Source organism: Rhinolophus sinicus, linkage group LG02 (genome assembly GCF_036562045.2).
Source record: "Rhinolophus sinicus isolate RSC01 linkage group LG02, ASM3656204v1, whole genome shotgun sequence".
Taxonomy (NCBI): domain Eukaryota; kingdom Metazoa; phylum Chordata; class Mammalia; order Chiroptera; family Rhinolophidae; genus Rhinolophus; species Rhinolophus sinicus.
In genome coordinates this window covers 181790669-181811783 of record NC_133752.1, presented here as the reverse complement: position 1 = coordinate 181811783, position 21115 = coordinate 181790669, and the positions used below count along the sequence as shown (strand labels likewise).

Below are 21115 nucleotides of genomic sequence, written 5' to 3'. Positions count from 1 at the left end.
CTACCATCTCCCAACCTTACTAGGTGATATTCTTGGCCACCTGGTCCCCCAATCCTCGTGCTCCCAACCAGCCCAGCAACTGCTGGCACAGCAGTGAGACCTTGAGCATGACGAGGTAAAGGGCAGGTACACAGGCTAGGGTGCCGGGCAGAGCCTCTGGATGCATGTGAGGGTCTGCTCTCATCCAGTAAATGCCCCTTTGCCCAAGGGAATGAGACATTAAGTAGCAAATAGAACCACCATGACAGGTCGAGAGAGAGAGAGACCATGGAAGAAAGGGAAAACTTGGTTTTATTCCTGCTTTGGGAACAAAGGGCCCCACGTTTTCATGTTGCACATATTGCACAGTCATTCATGTATCTGTTCAATTTCACCTCCTCAGAGACATTATCTAATCACTCTATTGCAGGAGTCACCAACTTCTTCTATAAAGGACCAGAGAATACAATAGCTCAGGCTTAGTGGGTATACAGTCTCTGTTGTAACTACTCAGCTCTGCTGTGAGAGCGTGAAAGCAGCCATAGGCCATATGTAAATAAATTAGCGTATATACAGAGGATACCAAAAAATGTATAGATATTTTAAGAAAGGAAAACTGTATTAAAATTGTAATACTCAATATATACCAATAACAAAAGATGAATACAAGTCACGTTTGACTTCAACAATTACAAGAGGTGCTCAAAGCAGTTACCATCAGCATCCAGACACTTCTGATTATGGCAAACTACTGCTTGAGCAACGTTGAACAAAGTGTCCACTTGCATACATTTTTTTGGCACCCCTGGTATATTCCAATAAAACTTTATAGGCACTGAAATCTGAGTTTATATAATTTTCACCTGTCACTAATATTTTTCCTTTGCTTTTTTTTTTTTTAACCATCAAAAAATGTGAAAACCATTCTTAGCCTACAGGCTTCACAAAAATAGTCAGAAGACTAGATTTGGCCCATGAGCTGTAGTTTGCTGACTCCGGTTAAGTAAATATGTATGCCAGCGAGTCCTTTGGAAAGTCGGGAGATATGAGTGCTGGACCGCAGGCGAGGAGATGTTTTAAAGGAGGAGCCATGTTGAACACAAGTACATTCCACTTGTAATTTCAATGAATTTGTGAAAACACTTTTGCTTTCTTATACTGAATGGCTTAGCAGGATTCCATCAGAATAGGTTTTTTTAAAAGAATATATTAAAATGAAAAATTAAGTGACTATTTCAGACTCATCTTCTTCTATCTTCATTTTTAATATCACTACCATCTATTCTTTTCTCTCATTGCTATTATTTCATTTCTCTATATAGATATCTTTTCTTAATCTTGCATGTGTCCTTTGAGTTTTGTGGCACCATTCATTCTAGACTTGAACACATGACCCTTCCTTGTAATCTAAGCCCTGCTGCTAACTGCTTATATAATCTGGAATAAATAATGTAACCTTTCCGAGCCACTGCATTCTTTGCTAGTTAGGCTAAGTAGTGCCAGGAGCCATAGTAGACAAAACCAGAATCTCAGTCTCTTTGGTTGAACATAAAGGAGGCTTACTTCAACTTTTCATTATGTCCAATGTGGGTTGAGTGATCCTCCTTCGTCTTACAACTCCATCATCTGGAGAGTAATAGAGGGATGGAGAAGATTCACTTCTACTAATAGTCAGTTGGTCAGAATTTGTTACATGTCCAATCCCAATGCACATAAGGCTGGGAAATAAAAAGGAGCCTCTGCTTATGGTTTTGTTGAGCACAGAACTATATGTCATGATCTCTTAGAACAAGGGTTGGCTAATGTTTTCTCTAAAGGACCAGATAACAAATATGTAAGGCGTTGGGCATAATATGGCCTCTGTCATAGCTTCTCAACTCTGCCATTGTAATGTGAGAACAGCCATAGACAATAAGTAAATGAATGAGCATAGCCGTGTTCCAATAAAACTTTATTTTGAGAAACAGGAAGCAGACCAGATTTGGGCCACAGGCCATAGTTTGCTGATCCCTTTCTTAGAACATAACTAACATATAATGATTCTCATTTTTCACCTCAAATGCTCAGAGAGCTTGGGCTTATATACCTTAATGTACCTTAAACTGGCTAATAATCAATAGACAGATCTGAAGGAGCAAATAAGAATGAGGTTAGGTGATCACTGATCAATGGTTTCTTCCCTTTGAAATCTCCATTAGCCTGTCTCCCTTCCTCCAGATATTATATTTGAAGCCATGCTACAGTGAGATCATAGCACTCTGCTCATAGAAAGAAGGGGAAATACCATGCGGATTTCCATAACCATGTTCTAAGTTGTCTATACTGAGTCCCAGTAGTATTCATTTTGTATACTTCTGGTATAAGAATGTATATATATTTGTGTTTTCCACAAAATACTTATCTTCTGGCATCTACCCAAGTGAGAAATCTGTGAGTCACCCTTTTCTCTTCCCTTAAAATCAACCTTCCTAGCTCATCAGATGCCAAGACCTAAAGAGCTAACCTCATTAGCATCTCTGAAAAACATCTGCTATCTCCAACCCTATTGGCCCTGCTTTTACTTCAGGACCTTATTATGTCTTGGCTGGAATTTTATAAAATCTGTCTAATTAGTCTTCCTTCCTCAAGTCTGGCCCTGACCAATCCCATTCCCTAAAATGCTAAAGTGAGTTTATTAAAATGCAAAGCCAACTTTGAAACCCCCTTGCTTGAAAATCATTCAGTGGTTCCTTAAAATATTCAAGTTGATGACCAAACTCCTTAACGTGGCATTTAGAGCTCTTTATGATTTGTCCCCTGCAACTTATGATAGCTCACATCTTGAACCCACCACTACCTTCACATGCTCTGCACTATAGACATCCTGAAGTATATGCAGTTGGTACTTTTCTTCTCCCCACCCTCTTTTGTCTGCTTGTCACCTCTGCTTCATCAAGATTCAGCTCAACCATCAATCACCTGCTCATGGGAGCCTTTTTTGATTCCTTCCCTAAAGTACAGACCCACCTTTGGACTCCCTTTATAGTCTATACCTCCACGTATCGGAGCCCTTTTCACTGTCCTATTCTGTACTGAAGCATAATCCTGGGAAGGCTTAGCTCTTCCTTCATACACCATCCCTTCTCCAGTGTAAAGTCTATTATCACCTGGACAACAGAGACAGTGTCTGACTTACTTGTTCCTATCACAGTGCTGACCATGCTATCTGCAATTTAGTCACTCAGCAAATATTTGTAGAATGAATTACATTGTAGCGAAAAATCACCTGTTTGCTTTCATCATTACAACATCACAAATGTGTTTTTAATGTAATTAGAACTTTGGGTGGTCAGGGTTCAGAAAGATGTATTTAAGAAAAATTTGGAAATAAAGAAGTCATATACATTAGTTAGCTTGATCTTTATAAAGTTTATCAGAAAGAACATTATATAAATTTGGTTTCACAAAGTGAAACAAAAACTCAATACAACACAATAAAACAAAACCAAGATGATAAACACACCTGTGTTTTCATTGGAACCAGTGTCATATTTCATGACTTTTAATTGCTGTTATATAGTCCAGTGGAAAGAACATTGAATGTGAAACTGAAATTCAGTAGCCCCAAGGATAGACATTTCAGGAGAAACCAAACCTGTCATTGAACCCTGATCTTTCGTACTTCAAAGGCCACTGAGTCCTCTATGGGTACTACCGTGTTTCCCCCAAAATAACACCTAGCCGGACAATCAGCTCTAATGCGTCTTTTGGAGCAAAAATTAATATAAGACCCAGTACTATATTATATTATATTATATTATATTATATTATATTATATTATATTATATTATTATATTATAACTGGTCTTGTATTATATAAGACCTGGTCTGATATTATATAAGACCTGGTATTATATTATACCCGGTATTATATTATATTATATTATATTATATTATATTATATTACCCAGTCTTATGTTATAGTAAAATAAGACCGGGTCTTATATTAATTTTTGGTCCAAAAGATGCATTAGAGCTGATAGTCTGGCTAGGTCTTATTTTTGGGGAAACATGGTAATTTGAATTCTATTACTGACTTGGTATGTCATAATAATAATAAATAACTGATACTTTCTTGTATAACAATATTTATGCCTCTCAATCTCTTTCATAAAAAATATTTCAGTGGTAGAAGAATAAAGCGTATTGTGATAATTTGCATGCTTTATATAAAAAGACTGTAAAATACAGACATTTTCAATATCATTGTCTGTTTTAGATTATAGACTTTTAATATTTACTTGAAAACATGATGAGCTGGAAGAGACAGGGTAACTTGAATGTTATGCAGGAAAATAATCTGTAAAGTACTGAGATTAAATTCACAAGAATTTGACAGCAATGGAAATGTTATTAAACCAACAGCTTATTATACTTTGGGAAAAGTAGAGTACTATAAATTGTATTGTTAAGAGATTGCAGTTAACCTCTTGTTTATTAATGTGAGATTGTTGCTATTTAAGTAATATGAATGAGAATAAAAAGTAAAAATAGTCGGATTGATTCTTGAGAAATGTAAACAATTCTGAGAGCCAAAAAGATGGCAGTTTTTTTGAAGGACTATGTTAGAAGCTCTGCTAGGCAGGGAAATGAGTGAACATAATTAAAACTATGGAAGAAAACTGTTATATGGAACAATTCTTTACTGACAAAGGGGTAGTGATTATAGCTGCCATCACTTTATTATTTAACTTTTATGTTTAAACTTAGTTTTCTTGCTGTTTGGGGATTAATTAAAATCCTTAAAAAAGAAAATCAAAATTTATTACAAATACCAAGCAGATTCTTAAATCCTGGAAAATGTTTTATATAACTTCACTTAATTCTGATGATAAAATTTCAGCATATGGTACTTGAGGACAATATCTAATGTCACCAATTCCTTGGACTATATAAAGAATAAAAAAAAAAAAAAATCCAGAACTGCCTTAATAATGCTTCAGTTTTGTGAGGGCGCTTTTATTATTAGATTCTATATCCTCAGGGTCTGGCAAATGCCAGATGCCTAATGTTAGTTGAATGAAAGGTGACTTAAAATTGCAACTTTCCAAATTGACCATTAAGAGAAATTCTGTGCAATATACTTTTACAGTCTTCAGGGGAAACCTAACAAAAAGTCTAAATTATTTTATCAACTATGCCTTAATATTTTTTCATTAAACAATTCTTTTTTCATTATTCAGTTCATCAAGGAATTATTTAGTGTCTCTCTGTAAAGCACAATTATATTTTAAGTATGAAAACCAGGTAGTGTAACTGAAAAAAATCATCACTTAGATGAAATTGATGGGGAGATTGGGTGGCAGATGAACATGATTGCGTTAACACTGTCGTCACCTTCATTTATTTTAGCCTAAACAACGAACATCTATTGTGTCTTCTCTGGATTTTCATCGAATGAATCACAACCAAGAATATTTTGAAATCAACACATGTACAGGGTGTACGAGCTTTACTTCCAGCCCTCCTGTGAGTCCACACACCTCTTCTGTGGGAATCACGGACGTCAAGACTGAAGGAACCGGCCGAACAGGTAAAGCAATTCACTTTAATGCAGCGCTGTTTTTGAACTTTTAAAGTTCTAACTCATAAAACCTTTATGAGTTAGAGGAATTAAGAGGAATCCTTTGTACAAATTGCATTGTGTGTTCCTCGTTCACCTACATGTGTGGCGTGTAGGGTGTTATGATTTTTGTCAGTGTGGATGTAACATTCTTTTTGAGTATATTAATAGCCGTTTAGGTGTTAGATAATGACGTTGATGATTTAATGCTATTATGGTAGTAAAATACCAGAGACTTAGAAATGCTCTTCTTCCACTGCTATTTATCCCTCTCCACCCAGTGGTATCAACTAACTCATCAATATGTGACTTTATTGATAGCTGCTCTGAGGAGAAAGAACCTGTTTCAAGGTTATCTGGTAAGATTGAGCTGGGCAGTGTGGTCTAGGTGGGCTGTCAATCTACTGAAACCAAGGTGAACTTAGAGGACTGTGGAGAAATAAGGCTGGGGCTAAGGGGACGATTAGGGAAAGTGACCACACCCACTAGTAAACCATACCTGGTTCCACCCAATCACATTTGCAACGCTTCCCTTCTTTGGGGTCAAGGAGTTAATAACTGGTACAAAGGACAAAGGACAGAAATATGAGAATGGGACCTAAAGAATATCTTCTCTTTGTATCTAATTTAAAGTAAATGAACTATTCAACTACTTTTCTCCAAAGAGGTATAATTTAAAAACCCACTAAATATGATTAATATGAGTTTTAGAATCATAAAGTATTGTCTGTATGGTATTGCATTTAATCTTTGTTCAAAATGAGTGTGCATATGACTATATGAGTGTATACGCATGTACCTATTTAAGTCCTTTACTCTGACTCTACTTTTAAGAGCACCAATACAAACTTCAAATAATTATTAGCCAAATAATTATTTTCCCCTTAGGGGAAAAAATAAACAAAACTAAGATTTTTAGAATAATGATTAATGGAAGTGGTAAGATTGATATTCTGTGGAAGGTATAATCCAGTCTTTCCATGGCAACTTGGTGATATTTATAAAATGTAAATCAAAGTATGCCATTATCATGTATAAAATGCTCAATGGCGTCTCACTGAATTTAGACTAAAATCTAACTCCTTATCATGGCCATGAAATTCAGTATAAACTTCTGACTATCTCTTTAAGCTAACGTCTAGCAAACTCATCCTGGCCCACATGAACCTTCTTAGCTAGGCGTTCTGTCCTTGGGAATTTATACTTTGGGTCCTGCCACCTAGAATCTCTGTCTTCAAATTTTTATGTGACTAAGTGTCATTTGGATTTTTGCTCAAATGCATTTCTTCATAGAGGCCTTCCCAGATCACCCTATCTTAAGTAGAGCTCTCACTATGATGATAATTATAATAACAAAGTTGTGAAAGAACAGTAACAATAAACATAATAAACAAATGCTTAAATATTTTAATATTTAATGTTTTAATATTTAACTTATAAAATTTTAAGTATTTAATATATTGAATTTAACATCTTTAATATTAATAAACAATGAGTATTTAAGCAAATACTTCACACTGTGCATCATATACTGTTTTAGGTGTTGTATTCATATTAACTCATTTAAACCTCAAAACTGTTACATGAATCAGGTATTGTTATTTGTAGATAAGGAAGCACAGAAAGAGGATAAATAACTAAATAACCATCCATAGTACTAGAGCTGGGTTTCAGAGTTGGTGGTAGAGTTCATGTTCTTAACCATTTTTCAACATTGCTTTAGTTTCCTTTGTCAAATCATCATTTTTTTTCCAGAGCTTATTTACTATGTAAAATTACATTGTTCACTTGTTTATTTATTTATTGTCTCTAGCTTTTGAATAGAACCAACATCTAACCTTTAACGATTGAAATAGTTTCAAATAGCATGTTACTATGGTTTCCTAATATAATATGTCACCTCCGTGTTATACATCCAAAATTTTAGGGTAGACTGATATTTAGTAATAATGTGGAAGGACAATGCTGATTTGTTTTACATTAAAAAAGTAAAACTTTTAGTTGTACAAGTAAAACTTTTAAGGTAGGTATTTATCTACTTGAAAAAGTAGCATTTCATTATCTTAACACATTGATGTTTTGTTATTTGCATGTAAGAACCTCCATATGCAGGCACTACCACCTAGTATGTATTGAAATAGAATGAGTTCCAGAGTCAGTTCTGTTATTAATTGCCTAGATATTTTCCATCAAATCACTTCACTTCACTGATTTCCAGTTTTCTCCTCTGAAAAAGGGAAATAATAGCGACTCTTTGGGTAGTTGTAGTAATAAATGACCTTATTTATGTGAATGCATTTTGTAAACTATGAAAACTAATATCCTTCCTTAACATTATCACAATTATTGTTTAATATAATTATTTTTCTTTAATATTATTTGAAATCTTCAGTCCTTTAGATAGAAAGAGCCTAATATAGGTCTGTACTTAGGCTAAAGTAGCTGACCTTTTCTTGAATTGAAAGTATAAGCTAAATGAACAGATAAATCTACAGTTCATTTTAAAAATGATTGCATGTACAAAAAATTAATCTTGACAAAATGTCATTTAATAGAACAAAGACTAATGACACACTTTAAATAAGTGACCCAAAGAATTTATTATAACAGAGGGCCATTTCAAAAGTAGCCTGGATTGTAATTAAAGCTCCCTATTTGGAAGACACTGTATTATGTAATTCAAGCATCAATTTATGAATAATCAAAAAAGGTGGTTAAAGGGGAAGACCTTTGGGGTTGAACAGACTTGGGAATGTTATGAACAGGTTTGCATTTAACCAGAAAGATCACTCTAGTATTAATATATAGTAGACAGAATGGAGATGAGGTCAAATTGGCGATGGGGAGAAACAGTGCCATTACCAATGGAAACATGTAAACAGATTTGAGAGATACAAGGAAAGAGTAATTAACAGGTTATGACAACTGATTGGATATGTGACAGTGAGGGAGAAGAGTTCAAAGAGGGCTCTCAAGTTTCTGGTTTAATCAGATGAGTCAAATCAGAATGTTGAGAACAAAGATGGCAGTTTACAAAAGTGAAAAGACAGCCAAAGCTGTTTAGGATAAAGAGACCGTGAATGGACAAGGGAGGTATGTTGTGATTGCCTGGCAGCATTAACAGTCCATAAACTTAAAATTAGATTAGCCAGTGTAGTTCTGTGTTTTTCTCCAACCCAGTTCAGATGGGGGGCCTGAATTTTACATAGGTCGTGGTTTTGCCAATTGGGTATATTGAAGTAATAAAAGGGCAAGGAAATATGAATGCAAGAGAATGAGAATAATGTTTTACCATATAATTTAAGAAGGGGAAGTAGGTGGAAGAGGATAACACGGGAGCAAGTAATAGTGAAAAACCAATAGTATCATGAGGTTGGAGTTTCCATTGCGGTCAAAGGATTGCTTGAGTCGAGGTACTAAAGAAGTGGGCTAGAATGATAGGTGGTAGATTCAGAGAGGTAATTACCGGGTCTTAAGACCATGGGAGCAGCTGAGTTAGCCTCTCCCCACACAAATCAGCCTTAAATACTGTAGTTAAATAAGTACACTATTTAGAAGAAATAGTTGTTTTAAAGAACTATATTTCTACATTGATCTCCATTCATAATATTTAAATTAATCTTTCCATTTACTTAACAAATTATGATGTAGATGAACTTCACCTGAGGTTACCTCTTCTATACTTTGTCCACTCTTCCCTGAGGTGCCAAGGACCCCATGAGAGTGACGTTCCATTCTGGATCACTCCCTCATGGGGCTGTCTCTGATCTTGACCATCATATGAAACTTTTGAGTGACCTGAGAAGCTATTTGATAAAGTATTTCAGTCTATTTGGTACCCCTAATGGTTTCCAAGGTGTTCTTTTTTGTCAGATATTTTTTTTTTTTTTTTTTTTAAGTAGAGGTGTTGAGAGATGGTGGAATTCTGGATCTATTTTAAAGGTAGAGGCAACATATTATTTGGATGGACTAGATGAAAGGGTATAAGAAAGTGAAAGAGACCAAAGGTGTAACTCAAGGATTTGGGGTCCTTTTGACCTTTGGTGGGATGGACTTGATAATGAGATGAAGAAGCTCAGTTTTAGACGTTTTAATTGAAACACAATTGGATATCCAAGTAGATAAGCTGATAGGTAGCTGAGACAGTGAATTTTGTGTGTGTGTGTGTGTGTGTGGGAGGGGAGGTCAGAAGGAAAGGACAGAGTGGGAGGAAGCTATGTGATAATTTTATGTTTATCAAAAGTAACGTCTATCAGTTGTAAAAGACTGAGAAACAGTGCCTTACCCCACAATGAGTGACCTATGAGTCTGAGCTCCTCAATGAAAATGTCCTGGTCAGGTGTGTTATAAACTACTGAAGGAAAAGAAACTGAGAATCACCAATAATAGAAGATGCTTCCTCTTTATGGAAAGTTGTTTCCAGAAAGCTCTATGTAGATGAAGAATTTTGTGGGCTAGCACATTTAGGTACCTGCTAACCAAGTTAACTGCCCTAGATAAATATCTCCAGTTTAGTTAGTAGTTTCAAACCATCACTTCCTGCTGGAGAAAACTGATGGAAGGGAGGGAATCTAGAAAAAGAGTCATGGAAAAGTACTTCTTTCCAAATGGGAGAAGTAACAAAAACAAAACTTTTAAGTGCTTAATAGCAGAGAATGCTTTTCTGCAAGGGAGGAGAAACATTAGCGGAGAGCTAAAATTAGAACAGAGAAGGTAGCATGGACCTCGCACACTGCTCAGGGATTTGCAGAAAGGCAAACGAAGGCCTTCCTTTTAATTAGTTCACACAGACTGGAAATAGGCCTCCTGAAGCTGAGACAGAGTTATTCCAGCAGCCCCTGGGCACAGGTAACTGAGGGGAGCTTTGACCTCCAGCGGGCAGGAAGGCCCAAGCCAGGCTGTGGACATGATCTTCAAGCTCCAATCTGAGACGCAGAGTGAACTGATGTGGAGGAAGTTAAGGGTTAGTGCAAATGATATATAATTATATCTTTGAGGTTTATTTTCATTAAAAAAAAAAAATGCATTAAACAAATTATCTGAATGATTGATTGTTAAATTCAATACTTTAAGTTGACCAGGATTTTAGGTAGCCAAAAGGAAAGCATTTTTATATCAAAGGTCATATATAAGTCTTAGTAAAAGTATATTCTTATCACTTCTTGATAAATCATGAAATGGCTCTTCTATACTTTCCTTTTCCTCTTCCCTGTCTGGTGTCACCTGACTTTTCTCCAACACTTTTCTGTGCACATTGCATCACACAGAAGGCAAGATAGAGGTTAGTGGATGCTTGACAAACAAAATATTCGCTGCTTTTCAATACTTAAAAATATCAAAATGTCTTACACAGTTAGGTGTCTGTCAGAACAATGTGGTTTAGTTAGTACAAAGAATCGGTTGGAAACTTAGTGTTCTGAGTGAAATTAGTTGAAATAAGACTATTGGTTTATTTGGGCAGCATACAATAAATAGGAGTATAGTTACTCAGTGTGTGACATTTGAGAACGTGCAGTGCTGTGAGAGTAGTGTGAGTGATCTCAGGCAGGGGTCTGTGAAGCTTCCCGGGAAGGGACTTTATTTGTCCAAATATGGCCACACTGAGGCCACAGAGGGAGTAAAAGATCAATTGCGCAGGACCGGGTAAGCTATGTTCAGAATTTTGGTATTTATCCTAAGACCAAAAGAGTCCTAAGAGCAGTGAGAATTCACTGGCAGATTTGTAAGCAGAGAGAAATTATATAATTTCATTTTACTGTCTGATGGCTTCTATTTTTTCTGTGAATTAAAGGCAAAGCCTTCCCTGGAGAGTGACCAGGGAGGGCAAAGATCAGACAATTAAGGAGAGTGGGAAAAGTTTGAATTAGCTTTTAGTTAAACTCCTAACAAATGGTTAGTATGTGGGGCCTGAGGTTAGCAGGGCAGAAGGGATAGTTGGAGGTAGATATCCCCCCTAGTACACCTGTGGCCTGTGGGTGATGTATTTAGGCCGAGATCATTCTGACCAGAGCCAGGTCTTTTGGGCCGACTCATTTCAGCTCATCTCTCACTGGTAAACTGGACCCTCTCAATCTGCCACATCTGCCATCTATCCACCCTAGCCTCTGCTGCAGTAACCTGTCTCCTTGCCAAGCCCGCCTCATGGCCGCCTACTTGGCTTTCAGCCCAGATACCTTTGAGGCCCCCTTCTGGAGGCCACAGGAACCTCTGGGTCTCATTCACAAGGAAAATACGCAGATCTCAGAAAAATTAATCCTCAAGACCTCACTAGTCCATACTATGCAGAGCTACCAAGTTTACTCAGAAATGGCCATGGCCAGAAACTAGATAGGATTTGGAGCCCGGGTTTCTCTTTCCTTATATTCTCCCATTACCTATTTATTACATGATAGCCTCTCCAGGCCAAAGTCTAGAAAGAAAAGTTCAGGACACAGGCCAAACTATTTCCCTATCTTCCCTATTAAAATTTCTCAAAGGCTTGTATGTCCTTCCTCTTCTGGGCATGAAGGCCTCAAGTATAGACCTTGGGGAAGAGAGGTTTCCAATGGAACTCAATATAAGAATGGAAATATATCAATATAGTCTTTGAAAAATACCATCCATTATAAACTAAGAGCAATAAAGGAACAAGACAAAGAAAGAAAGAAAAACTCATAGACACAGACAACAGTTTAGTGGTTACCAGAACGTAAGGGGGGAAGGGGAATGGTAGAAGAGGGTAAAGAGGGTCAAATATATGGGGATGGAAGGAGAACGGACCCTCGGTGGTGAGCACACAATGTGATATATAGATGACATATTACAGAATTCTACACCTGAAACCTATGTAACTGTACTAACCATTGTCACCCCAATAAATTTAATTAAAAAAAACACACAAAAAATACCATCCCTATTACATTGAGCCAGTGCCACTAAATGAAAAATACATGAACATAACACATGCTTCATTAATGTAACTTCATAAAGGCTTAATACCTGTGACCATTATTATTACTTGTACTGCTGTGGTTACAATAGGTCTAGGCAGACAGCAGAGCCTAGACTCTCAGAATTCAGTCCAAATGCAGAGCAGCCGGATGCTACGAGTCCAGCCAGGCAACCAGAACCTTCATTCCACAGAGTTGCTTAGAACAGGCAGGTGAACCTACTGATGAGCAGAGTTGGAATTTCCATTTGTTCTCTGCTCCAGTCTTATATGGGGTGGGAGGGTGGCAGAACCTGGAATCTGTGTCACTCACTGCTGGGGAGAGCCAGACTTCCACAAGTACTAATCCATCCAAAATTATATCAGAGGCAAGAGAGGAACTGTTTCAGAGAGTTTTTGTGTAGAAATTTTTTTTTTCCATTTAATCTTTTATTAACTCAATTTTCTCTTGCTTTTACCTTCTGTTAATTTGTGTGAAAATATAACTGCTTTGAATTTTCTTTGCGATTTAAATTCAGTGCTGCATATATCTTCTCTGTAATTATCTTGTCTACTTTAGTTTGCTCCATAGTTTTTCTTTCCTGATTTTCTCTACCAGACTGCTTACGTCTCTTGAAATATCACTAAATGTAAAATGGTAGAAGAAAACCTAACTTTATATATATATATATATATATATATATATATATATATATATTTAAATATATATATGTATATATACTACATATATACATATATACATATATATATACTATATATATATATACACATATATATATAGTATATATATATATGGTATCTATATACTTTTTTTTTTAATGGAGGGAAAAAGGCTTGGTATTTACAGGTCTATGCTATGGAGCAATCCCCTCTCTACCCTTAGTTGAAAACAGTTTCCAAAGTGCTAGACCTTTCTCTCTGATCACATCTTCTATCTCTACAGTCTTCTTTTGTGAGAACATTTCCCCCTTTTTCTCTACATCTGTCTCTGTTGGACTGGCGCCCTGTGTGGTGTGTACCTGGGCCCAACCCTTTAAATGCAGGCTTCTGTCATGCACCATGGCGTAGTGAGCCAGCCCATGACAGAACTTGTTCCAGATTATCTCCCCAGTTAACTTCCTACCTATTTGATAAATCAGTTGTTCTCTGCTTACCTGGCTCTAAGCTGTAGTGATTCTGATGTAGGTAATGTTTGATCCACTAGCAGTTTCCGAGTGTGGGCCAGAATCGTGTCTCGTGAAACCGAAGAATGGAAACACGGACCAGGGAGAGGCAAAGAGTTTTAAAAAGAGGACAGTATATTAGAAGCAGGAGAAGAGGTTGCAGCTCCTGAGTGGGAGGCGGTCCTGAATGGGGGTGCCCCATGACTGAGGCAAAAGCTCTTACTTTTATACCTTCCCTTGCCTGCTTGGGGAAGGGGAGCTGTTTGGAGAAGGGAACTATTTGAAGAAGGGAACTGGCACCTTCTAATGAAATTCATCTACGAGGTTTGTTCTGCTTGCCCATCCTAAAGGAATCAGCAAAGTAACCCACTCTTTATCAGATCAGCTCCATTTGTCAGGCCAAAATGAATTTTATGATTAACGTCAAGGCCTTGTTACATTATGTCCTGGAGCGAAGGAGTGATTTCAAAACCTGAAGTTTTAGGATATGACTGTCTTTTCTTTATTCCACCAAGGACCTCCCTGTCTACTTAGGGACATGCTAACTATCCTGTATCAATTTCAGTTCTTCTAGTTGACTCTCGGCATCTGTGATAAGCAGAATTCTACAATGGCCTCATGATTCACTGCCCCCTGTACCCATACCTTTGTGTGGTGCTCCTGTGCCACCCCAAGGTGTGTGTGGGACCTGTAACTTGCTACCAGCCAATGGCAAAGTGAAGGGGTATTATTCCCATAGTTAAAATACATTTTATGGCAAAGGTGAAGGAATTCTGAAGATATCATTGAGGTCTGTAATCATGTTGAGAGACAGGCTGGCTTTGGAGAAGTAAACCACCAGGAGCACCAGAGCTGCACCCCGAGGCTCACTTGAGGTCTCAGTCCTGGCTAACCCTGGATTGCAACACGGTGAGACCCCTCATTGAGGACCCAGTTAAGACATGCCCAGACTCCCGACTCATGTAAACTGTGAGATAATAGATGTATGTTGTTGTAAGCCACTAAGTTTATTGTGATTTGTTATGCAGAGATAGAAAATGAAAACAATGTGTCACATTCCCTTGATTGAGCAGAAAGAAGACTTTCTTCACCTGCTTTGGCCTGGAGAAACCTCTGATCACTCTAGTCCCCCGGCTGTCACTGGGATTATAGACGTGCTTGAGAGTGAAGAATTTGAAAACTGCCTCCTTCACCCCTCCTCCCCAAGCCCAGCTCAGTTAAGGCTCTCACACATAGCCATCGTACCATTTTTTCCATTTTAATAGGTACTAAGTTGTGAAGCTAAAGCTCTAATAGTAAAATCCTAAGACATAATCCGGAGGGTAGGAAACTATATCGGGGATCACACAGACTTGAAATCCCTAAATGATTGAAGCTTCCCAACAAGGCCTCCCTCCTCCAGGACTTGGCTTTTTCTCATGCAATTAATTTTTTCAAGCCGATATCTGACCATGCCACTGCAGTGTTTAACAACTTCTACGAGTACGTCATGTCTCTATCTGTGGGAATGTCCAAATGCCTTAGCATGCCCAACAAAACCCTTAATTATCTGACTGTAACTTCTAATTTACTTCTACCCAAATACACCATGTACTCCTAACGACACTGTTCTTGGAGTTCTTGGTTCTTGATTTAGAGTATCCTTCTGTCTGCTTGGTCTGCCTTTCCATGTAATTTACCTGGTAAGCTTCAGTTCTTGTATGGAATGTGGCTAAGGGCAATCTCCTTTGTGAAGTCTTCTCTAACTCCAACAATTCTTTCATCCATGTTCCCCCCTCAACACTCTTCACATACCTTTACTATTATTTTATGTCTAAAAGTATTGGTTTATGTGTCTGTAAGCTCCTTGAATACAGAGACCACTTCTCAGTTAAGACGTATCCCCAGCACTTAGCACAGTGATTGACTTACAATGGATGCTCAGTAAATGGTAAACGAGTGAATAACTGAATAAATATTTGTTTTGTTGGAATTCTTTCCCTTACTGAGTGTCTATTTCTATCTATACAATAAGGCCGTACCAGTCTTTCTCTTAACTACATTGCTTTCTTCTGAGCCATGGAGCCCATCTTTCATTGGTCATTTCATAAAATGCCTCAGAGAGAAATGTCATTTTTAATATAAATTTTTGTTACATAGTTGATCTGATTTCACAGATGAAAAGATAGCAGTTATTTACAGTGGGAGGCTATTCAGTTTGTTTAGATAATTATAAAGTAGTTGCCCTAGCATTGCCAAAATCATTCATATCACTCTAAAAAGCAATATATCTGCAATGTGCACTAATTACTAATTTCCTTCCCCTGTTTATTTTAGTGGACCAATATCTAAGTCTTAATTTAAAAAATAACAGGAAAAACTCTGGTGATCTCTGTTTTTTCACAAGGTCAAAGCAAGGCATATTATAACTTTTTTTTTCTTTCATAGAACTGACTTCTTTACCACTGCTTTTGCTAATTTCTGCATTTGCCAACTGTTTGGTTGAGAATATTGTATTAGAACCTGGATCCTTGAAAATGGGAACTTTTAACATATTAGCAATAATTGAAATCCAATGTATAGAAGGAATCCCCCTAACCAAATTCTAACCTCTGGCAAGCAGTTCACATGACCTAGAGGGAGCTCTCACTTCCATGTGTATGAGTTTTCCACAGTATTGTTCTCCTTCCCTAGAAAAACTGATGGAGTATAGTAGGAAGACAAAAATGCTGCAAAGAGTCAACTTTTATTTCAGAGTGAAAGATGTAATTTTGGTATGATCCCTTTTTTTAGATCTAAAACAAGTCTATTATGTATGTGTGTTCTTTCTATTGGCACAGATATCTGTGTTCTTTTTATTAACTCAGATAATCAGGAGTTGACTATGTAAAGATAATGATAGATTTCAAGTTTCCTTCTGGAAAGCACTTAGCACATATGAAAGGAAGGATTATTACCTAAACAGATCTTTCAGTTCTTAATAATTAGCATTTTGACAAGCTGTTGTCTTAAATGAAGGATTTAGATCATATATTACATAATTTCAAAGTATTTTTATATATTTTTTCTTGATTTGAGTATCAAGTAAATAGGATTCATTTTCATTTAAATATAAAGGAAACCTTCAGCTCTGTTTTAGTCTTCTAGTCCACTGACGTGCTGTAGGCCAGTATGCTGCAACTCGGTGTTATTTCTCCTATTAATTATAATCCTCTGGAAGAGTGTAACACTACAGGAAATATTATGTCAAGTTCTCCAGGCTAAGTAGTTTGCTATTTACTAACAATATATTTGTTCCCTGAAGTTGCCATATAGAAAATGAAAACTATGGAATCTGAAACTATTTTCTAAGACTTGTGTATAAATGTTAGTCAAATAACTTTTTAAATGACCAGACTTTCATTAATTAACTTGGGGGAAAAAATGTATGTCACATACAAATGTTGGAACTAAAACATCTGTAATTTTTAACCTCCTTTTCTTTATTCATATAAATGAAGTAATTTCTATCTTATTGTTGCTGCTAGATAGAAAAAATGTCCCCACACTGAGATTCTCAGCAAAGAGGGCTGGTCATGTGTTCAACTTTGGTCTCTCTTGCCTATAACATGAAACAAGGTAATGGCTTTGGCTCATATAAAGGAAGGAAGGAAGGAAGGAAGGAAGGAAGGAAGGAAGGAAGGAAGGAAGGAAGGAAAAACTAGACTATCAAATTCAAAATAAACCTGAATTCAAAATATATCTCCATACCTCATATTTGATATGTTCCCTTTCAAGCAATTATTAGCTATTCTTTAAAATTCATCTTTAATATATTTATTTAAAATCAGAAGTTTGTTATTAGATAAGAGCTGGTGTTATATATTCATTGTACTATCTTAGCAATTTCAAGCATATGAGCCATTGTGGTAGAACCCTTAGTTACTGGTTGGCTATAAAATAAACTATATATAAGCACTAAATAAAAATTAGTTTTATTATCAAATTTATTAATAACATGAGATAGAGAAAGTTCATTCATTCATTTAACAAATACTCATTTAGTACTTACAAAATGCTAACATCCAGGCGAGAAACTAAGCATACAAGAATGGAAAGCAATGGTCCCTTCTCCAACAAACTTTGTGGTGAGCAAATAATTAAAGCCCAATGGTATTACATTAGAACAATATGAACTTAGAGATAGGAGCATATAAATTTTCCTAGGAGAGTCAGAAATGGTTTCACAGAATAAGCAATGCTTGTCCCATGACTAGAACAATGTATCGAATGGATATTGAAGCAATAACAGGGAGGAAGGAAAGGAATAGAGAAAGAGGTAGAGACAGCAGAACCTTTGGAACCAGAGAAATTTGTGCGTAAGTCCCTGTTTTGGCATTTACTGTGATGTTTAGGTGAATGATAACCTTTTAGAGACTCTTTTTACTTCTTTTGAGATAATGTAGAAGGCTGCACCTAGCGTAGAACTTTGCACATGGTAGGCAACCAATAAATATCATCCCTTCTCACCTACTTTGAGCCCCACAACAATAGGACTGATAGTTTGTCACCATTTTCAAGGTGAGGAAAGTAGGTTCACGGTGGTTAAGGAAACTTGCTTAAAGTCACACGACTAGTCAGTTAGTGCTAGAACTAGGACTAGACCTCTGTCTTCTGACAAACTTACCCACACTGTGCTGCAACAAGGATTCCAGGCTTTCCCCATGCATTTAATTATTCACTCAGCCAATAAACGTTTCTTGAGCACCTACTAAGTGTCAGACACTTACTGTAGAGATGATACAGTGGGAAACAAATAAAGTCTGCTCTCATTGAGCTGAGAGTCCTAGAGAAGGCAGACTTTGTATCAGCAATTTCAACATGTCCCAATGAGTGTTATTCAAAGGCATAGGTGCTCTGAGGGCATGTGTGACAAGAAGACTTACTCTAATCAAGGACGTCTGGGACATCCTGTGACGGGAAGTGATGTCACTGTCAAGACTTAAAGAGTGAGCAGGCATTATCTGGACAGGCAGGAGAGAAGATTTTTCCAAACAGCAGTAGATTTGGCAAAGATGTAAGTGAGAACATGATATGTTCAAGGAACTGAAACTGATGCAGGACAGCAGGACCAGGGCACATGAGTGAAGGAATGGCAAGAGGAGATTCTGCAGAGATTGGCAGAGACGAGGTTGTAGAGGGCGGCACAAGCCATCTTAAAGAGCCTGGATTTTATTCTAAGGGCAAAGGGTGTTGCAGTTTTCTACAAGGTGTAAAAAGCCTGGGGTGTGGGGGTGTGGGGTGGGGAAGGATTGGGTCTGAAATCTGACTCATTCTTTGCTTGAGGGGATGGTTACCTTTTTTCAAATTTCTCAAAGGCTCTAACAGGCTTGCTGTGGCCCTAGAGAGAAACCACCCCAGGTTCTAAACAGCAGAATAACTGATTTGCATTTTGCCAAATTCACTGTTGCTGTGCTGTAGCTTCTTGTAGAGGGGATGAGAGACAGTATAAGTGAGACTTGGTGTAGGTGAGTCAGTGGCGGCTTAGATCAGGGCTGTAGCTCTGGGGAAGAAGAGAAGTAAGATATTTAAGGTATAGAATTTACGGGACTTACGATGCTAGAGGGTGAGGGGCTAGGAGGACAGGGATGCTTGAGCAGAAAACCATAGGAGCCTCGGGTACAATATCTAAGACTTTAATGTTGACAAAAAGCTCCTGGAGTTATGTGATGATGGGAAGGTCAAAGCTGAAATAGAGTATACAATAAAAGCATTTGAAAGTCTTTGGGGCCAGCAGACATGACATTACATTTAAAGTAATGGTTCCCTGTCCCTCCTCTCTCTTCCCCTTCCCTCCCCTCCCATTCCATCCCTTCCCTGTCTCTCTCTCTTCCTCTTTTTTCCTTGCTGGAAAAGGTGCATCCCTTTGATAGTTTCATTTTACTTCTTAGGCCATTGTATATTTCCACTTGGCCAAATTTGTTCCACAGGGGCATTAGTTGTTACCTTTCTTAAGTTTTAATTTAAAAGGGGGAAAAACTGTAATTATGAAGAAGATTGGGCATGTGGGCACCTGATTCATTTCCCTGGATGGCACCATGACTCACCCTCATTAAAGCCGTTTTACTTTGAGATGACTGATGCCTTATCAGTTTTGAATTTTCTATGCCCTGTATGTGACAATAAGATATTGTTTCATGGGTCATTCAGTATTCTTCATCTCTACTATGAGTCAGCTGTTTTGCATTTCAAAACATTATCCTGCCTACAATTTAGCCTCCTTATAAATTATGCAGGAAACTTCTACCAACAGATTCTCATTTACTGACTTTTCAGATTTGTATCTGTAAAACATGTTGTTGTTTTGCTATAATTTAGTCAGCAGTTTTATGGCCAACAATAGGTATTGTGTTATTTGTTTTATCATCATTGTCTAAACATCAGAGGTGCCTCATTAGATATAAACACAATCATCTGAAAGGAAATTCAAATACTGATGATTAAGTCATAGGAAAAGCCCTCCCTTAATCTTTTGTCTAACTCTAGTGACAGTAGGTTTCCTCCCTTTCACGGTCAGCCTCCTGGAAAGAGTTGTCTATACTTCCTGGACTCACTTTCTCATCTGTTGGTCACTCCTCCAAAACCATTCCACTATTGCACTGAAATCTTAGATCCCCAGGATTGTCTCTTCCTAAATATAGTGGATGATGCCTTTATCTAACTTGACCAATCTGCTTCACTGAACCAGTGAAACCTGTGGCTCCATGACACCACACTCTCCCAGTCTTTGTTCTACCTCTCCAGTCTCCCTCTTGGTATCCCTTTGTGAGTATCGCTAGCTCTGCTCCCTCCTACCAGGTTACTATTCTTCAGGGTTCTAGACTGTTCCTCTTCTCTCACTCCACAGACTGCCCCCTGGCTGACTTCAGCCACTTATATGGCTTGATTGCTCAATCATATGCTGATGTTCCTGAAAGTTTTATCTCCAAACCAAACTGGAGTTTGAAACCTCTAAATTCATCTTTCTCCTGGACCTCTCCCCACTTCGATGACCCACAGGTCCTTCAAAGTCAATGTCTGTGTTAGTTTTTCAGGGCTGCCACAAACTCGGTGGCTTGAAACAATAGTTTATTTTCTCACAGTTCTGGATGCTAGACATTTGAAGCCAAGGTATGAGCAGGGCAATTCTACCTCTGAAGGTGCTCAGGAAAACCCCTTCCTTGCCTCTTTAGCTTCCAGGTGTTCCTTGGCTTGTGGCAGCATAACTCCAGTCTCTCTTTCCATCTTCTCATAGCCTTCTCTGTCTCTACGTCCTTTCCTCCTATAAACCAACCAGTCATTGGATTTGGGGCCCACCCTAAGTGCCTTTGTTTATTTGTTTTGTTTTTATTGTATTATAAGCTTAATGATCATAGATCTAGATGCCTTTCTACTGGAATCTCAGGCACCTAGTACAGTGTCAGTAAATGAATTATTGCCTAATAA

At 37.5% G+C, this 21115-nt stretch overlaps 1 protein-coding gene across 16 annotated transcripts in view; it reads left to right on the top strand.

Annotated features, from left to right (window-relative positions):
• Positions 1-21115, top strand: part of ANKS1B (ankyrin repeat and sterile alpha motif domain containing 1B) — an 891644-nt gene that overhangs the window by 347499 nt on the left and 523030 nt on the right. For all 16 annotated transcript variants that reach the window (XR_012494067.1, XM_074326203.1, XM_074326202.1 and 13 more), the window contains one exon: positions 5371-5551. Coding sequence is in view for 15 of the 16 variants with exons in the window: in XM_074326203.1 (XP_074182304.1) it covers positions 5371-5551 (181 nt within the window). In the remaining variant the exon portion in view is untranslated. The remainder of the gene's footprint in view (positions 1-5370; positions 5552-21115) is intronic.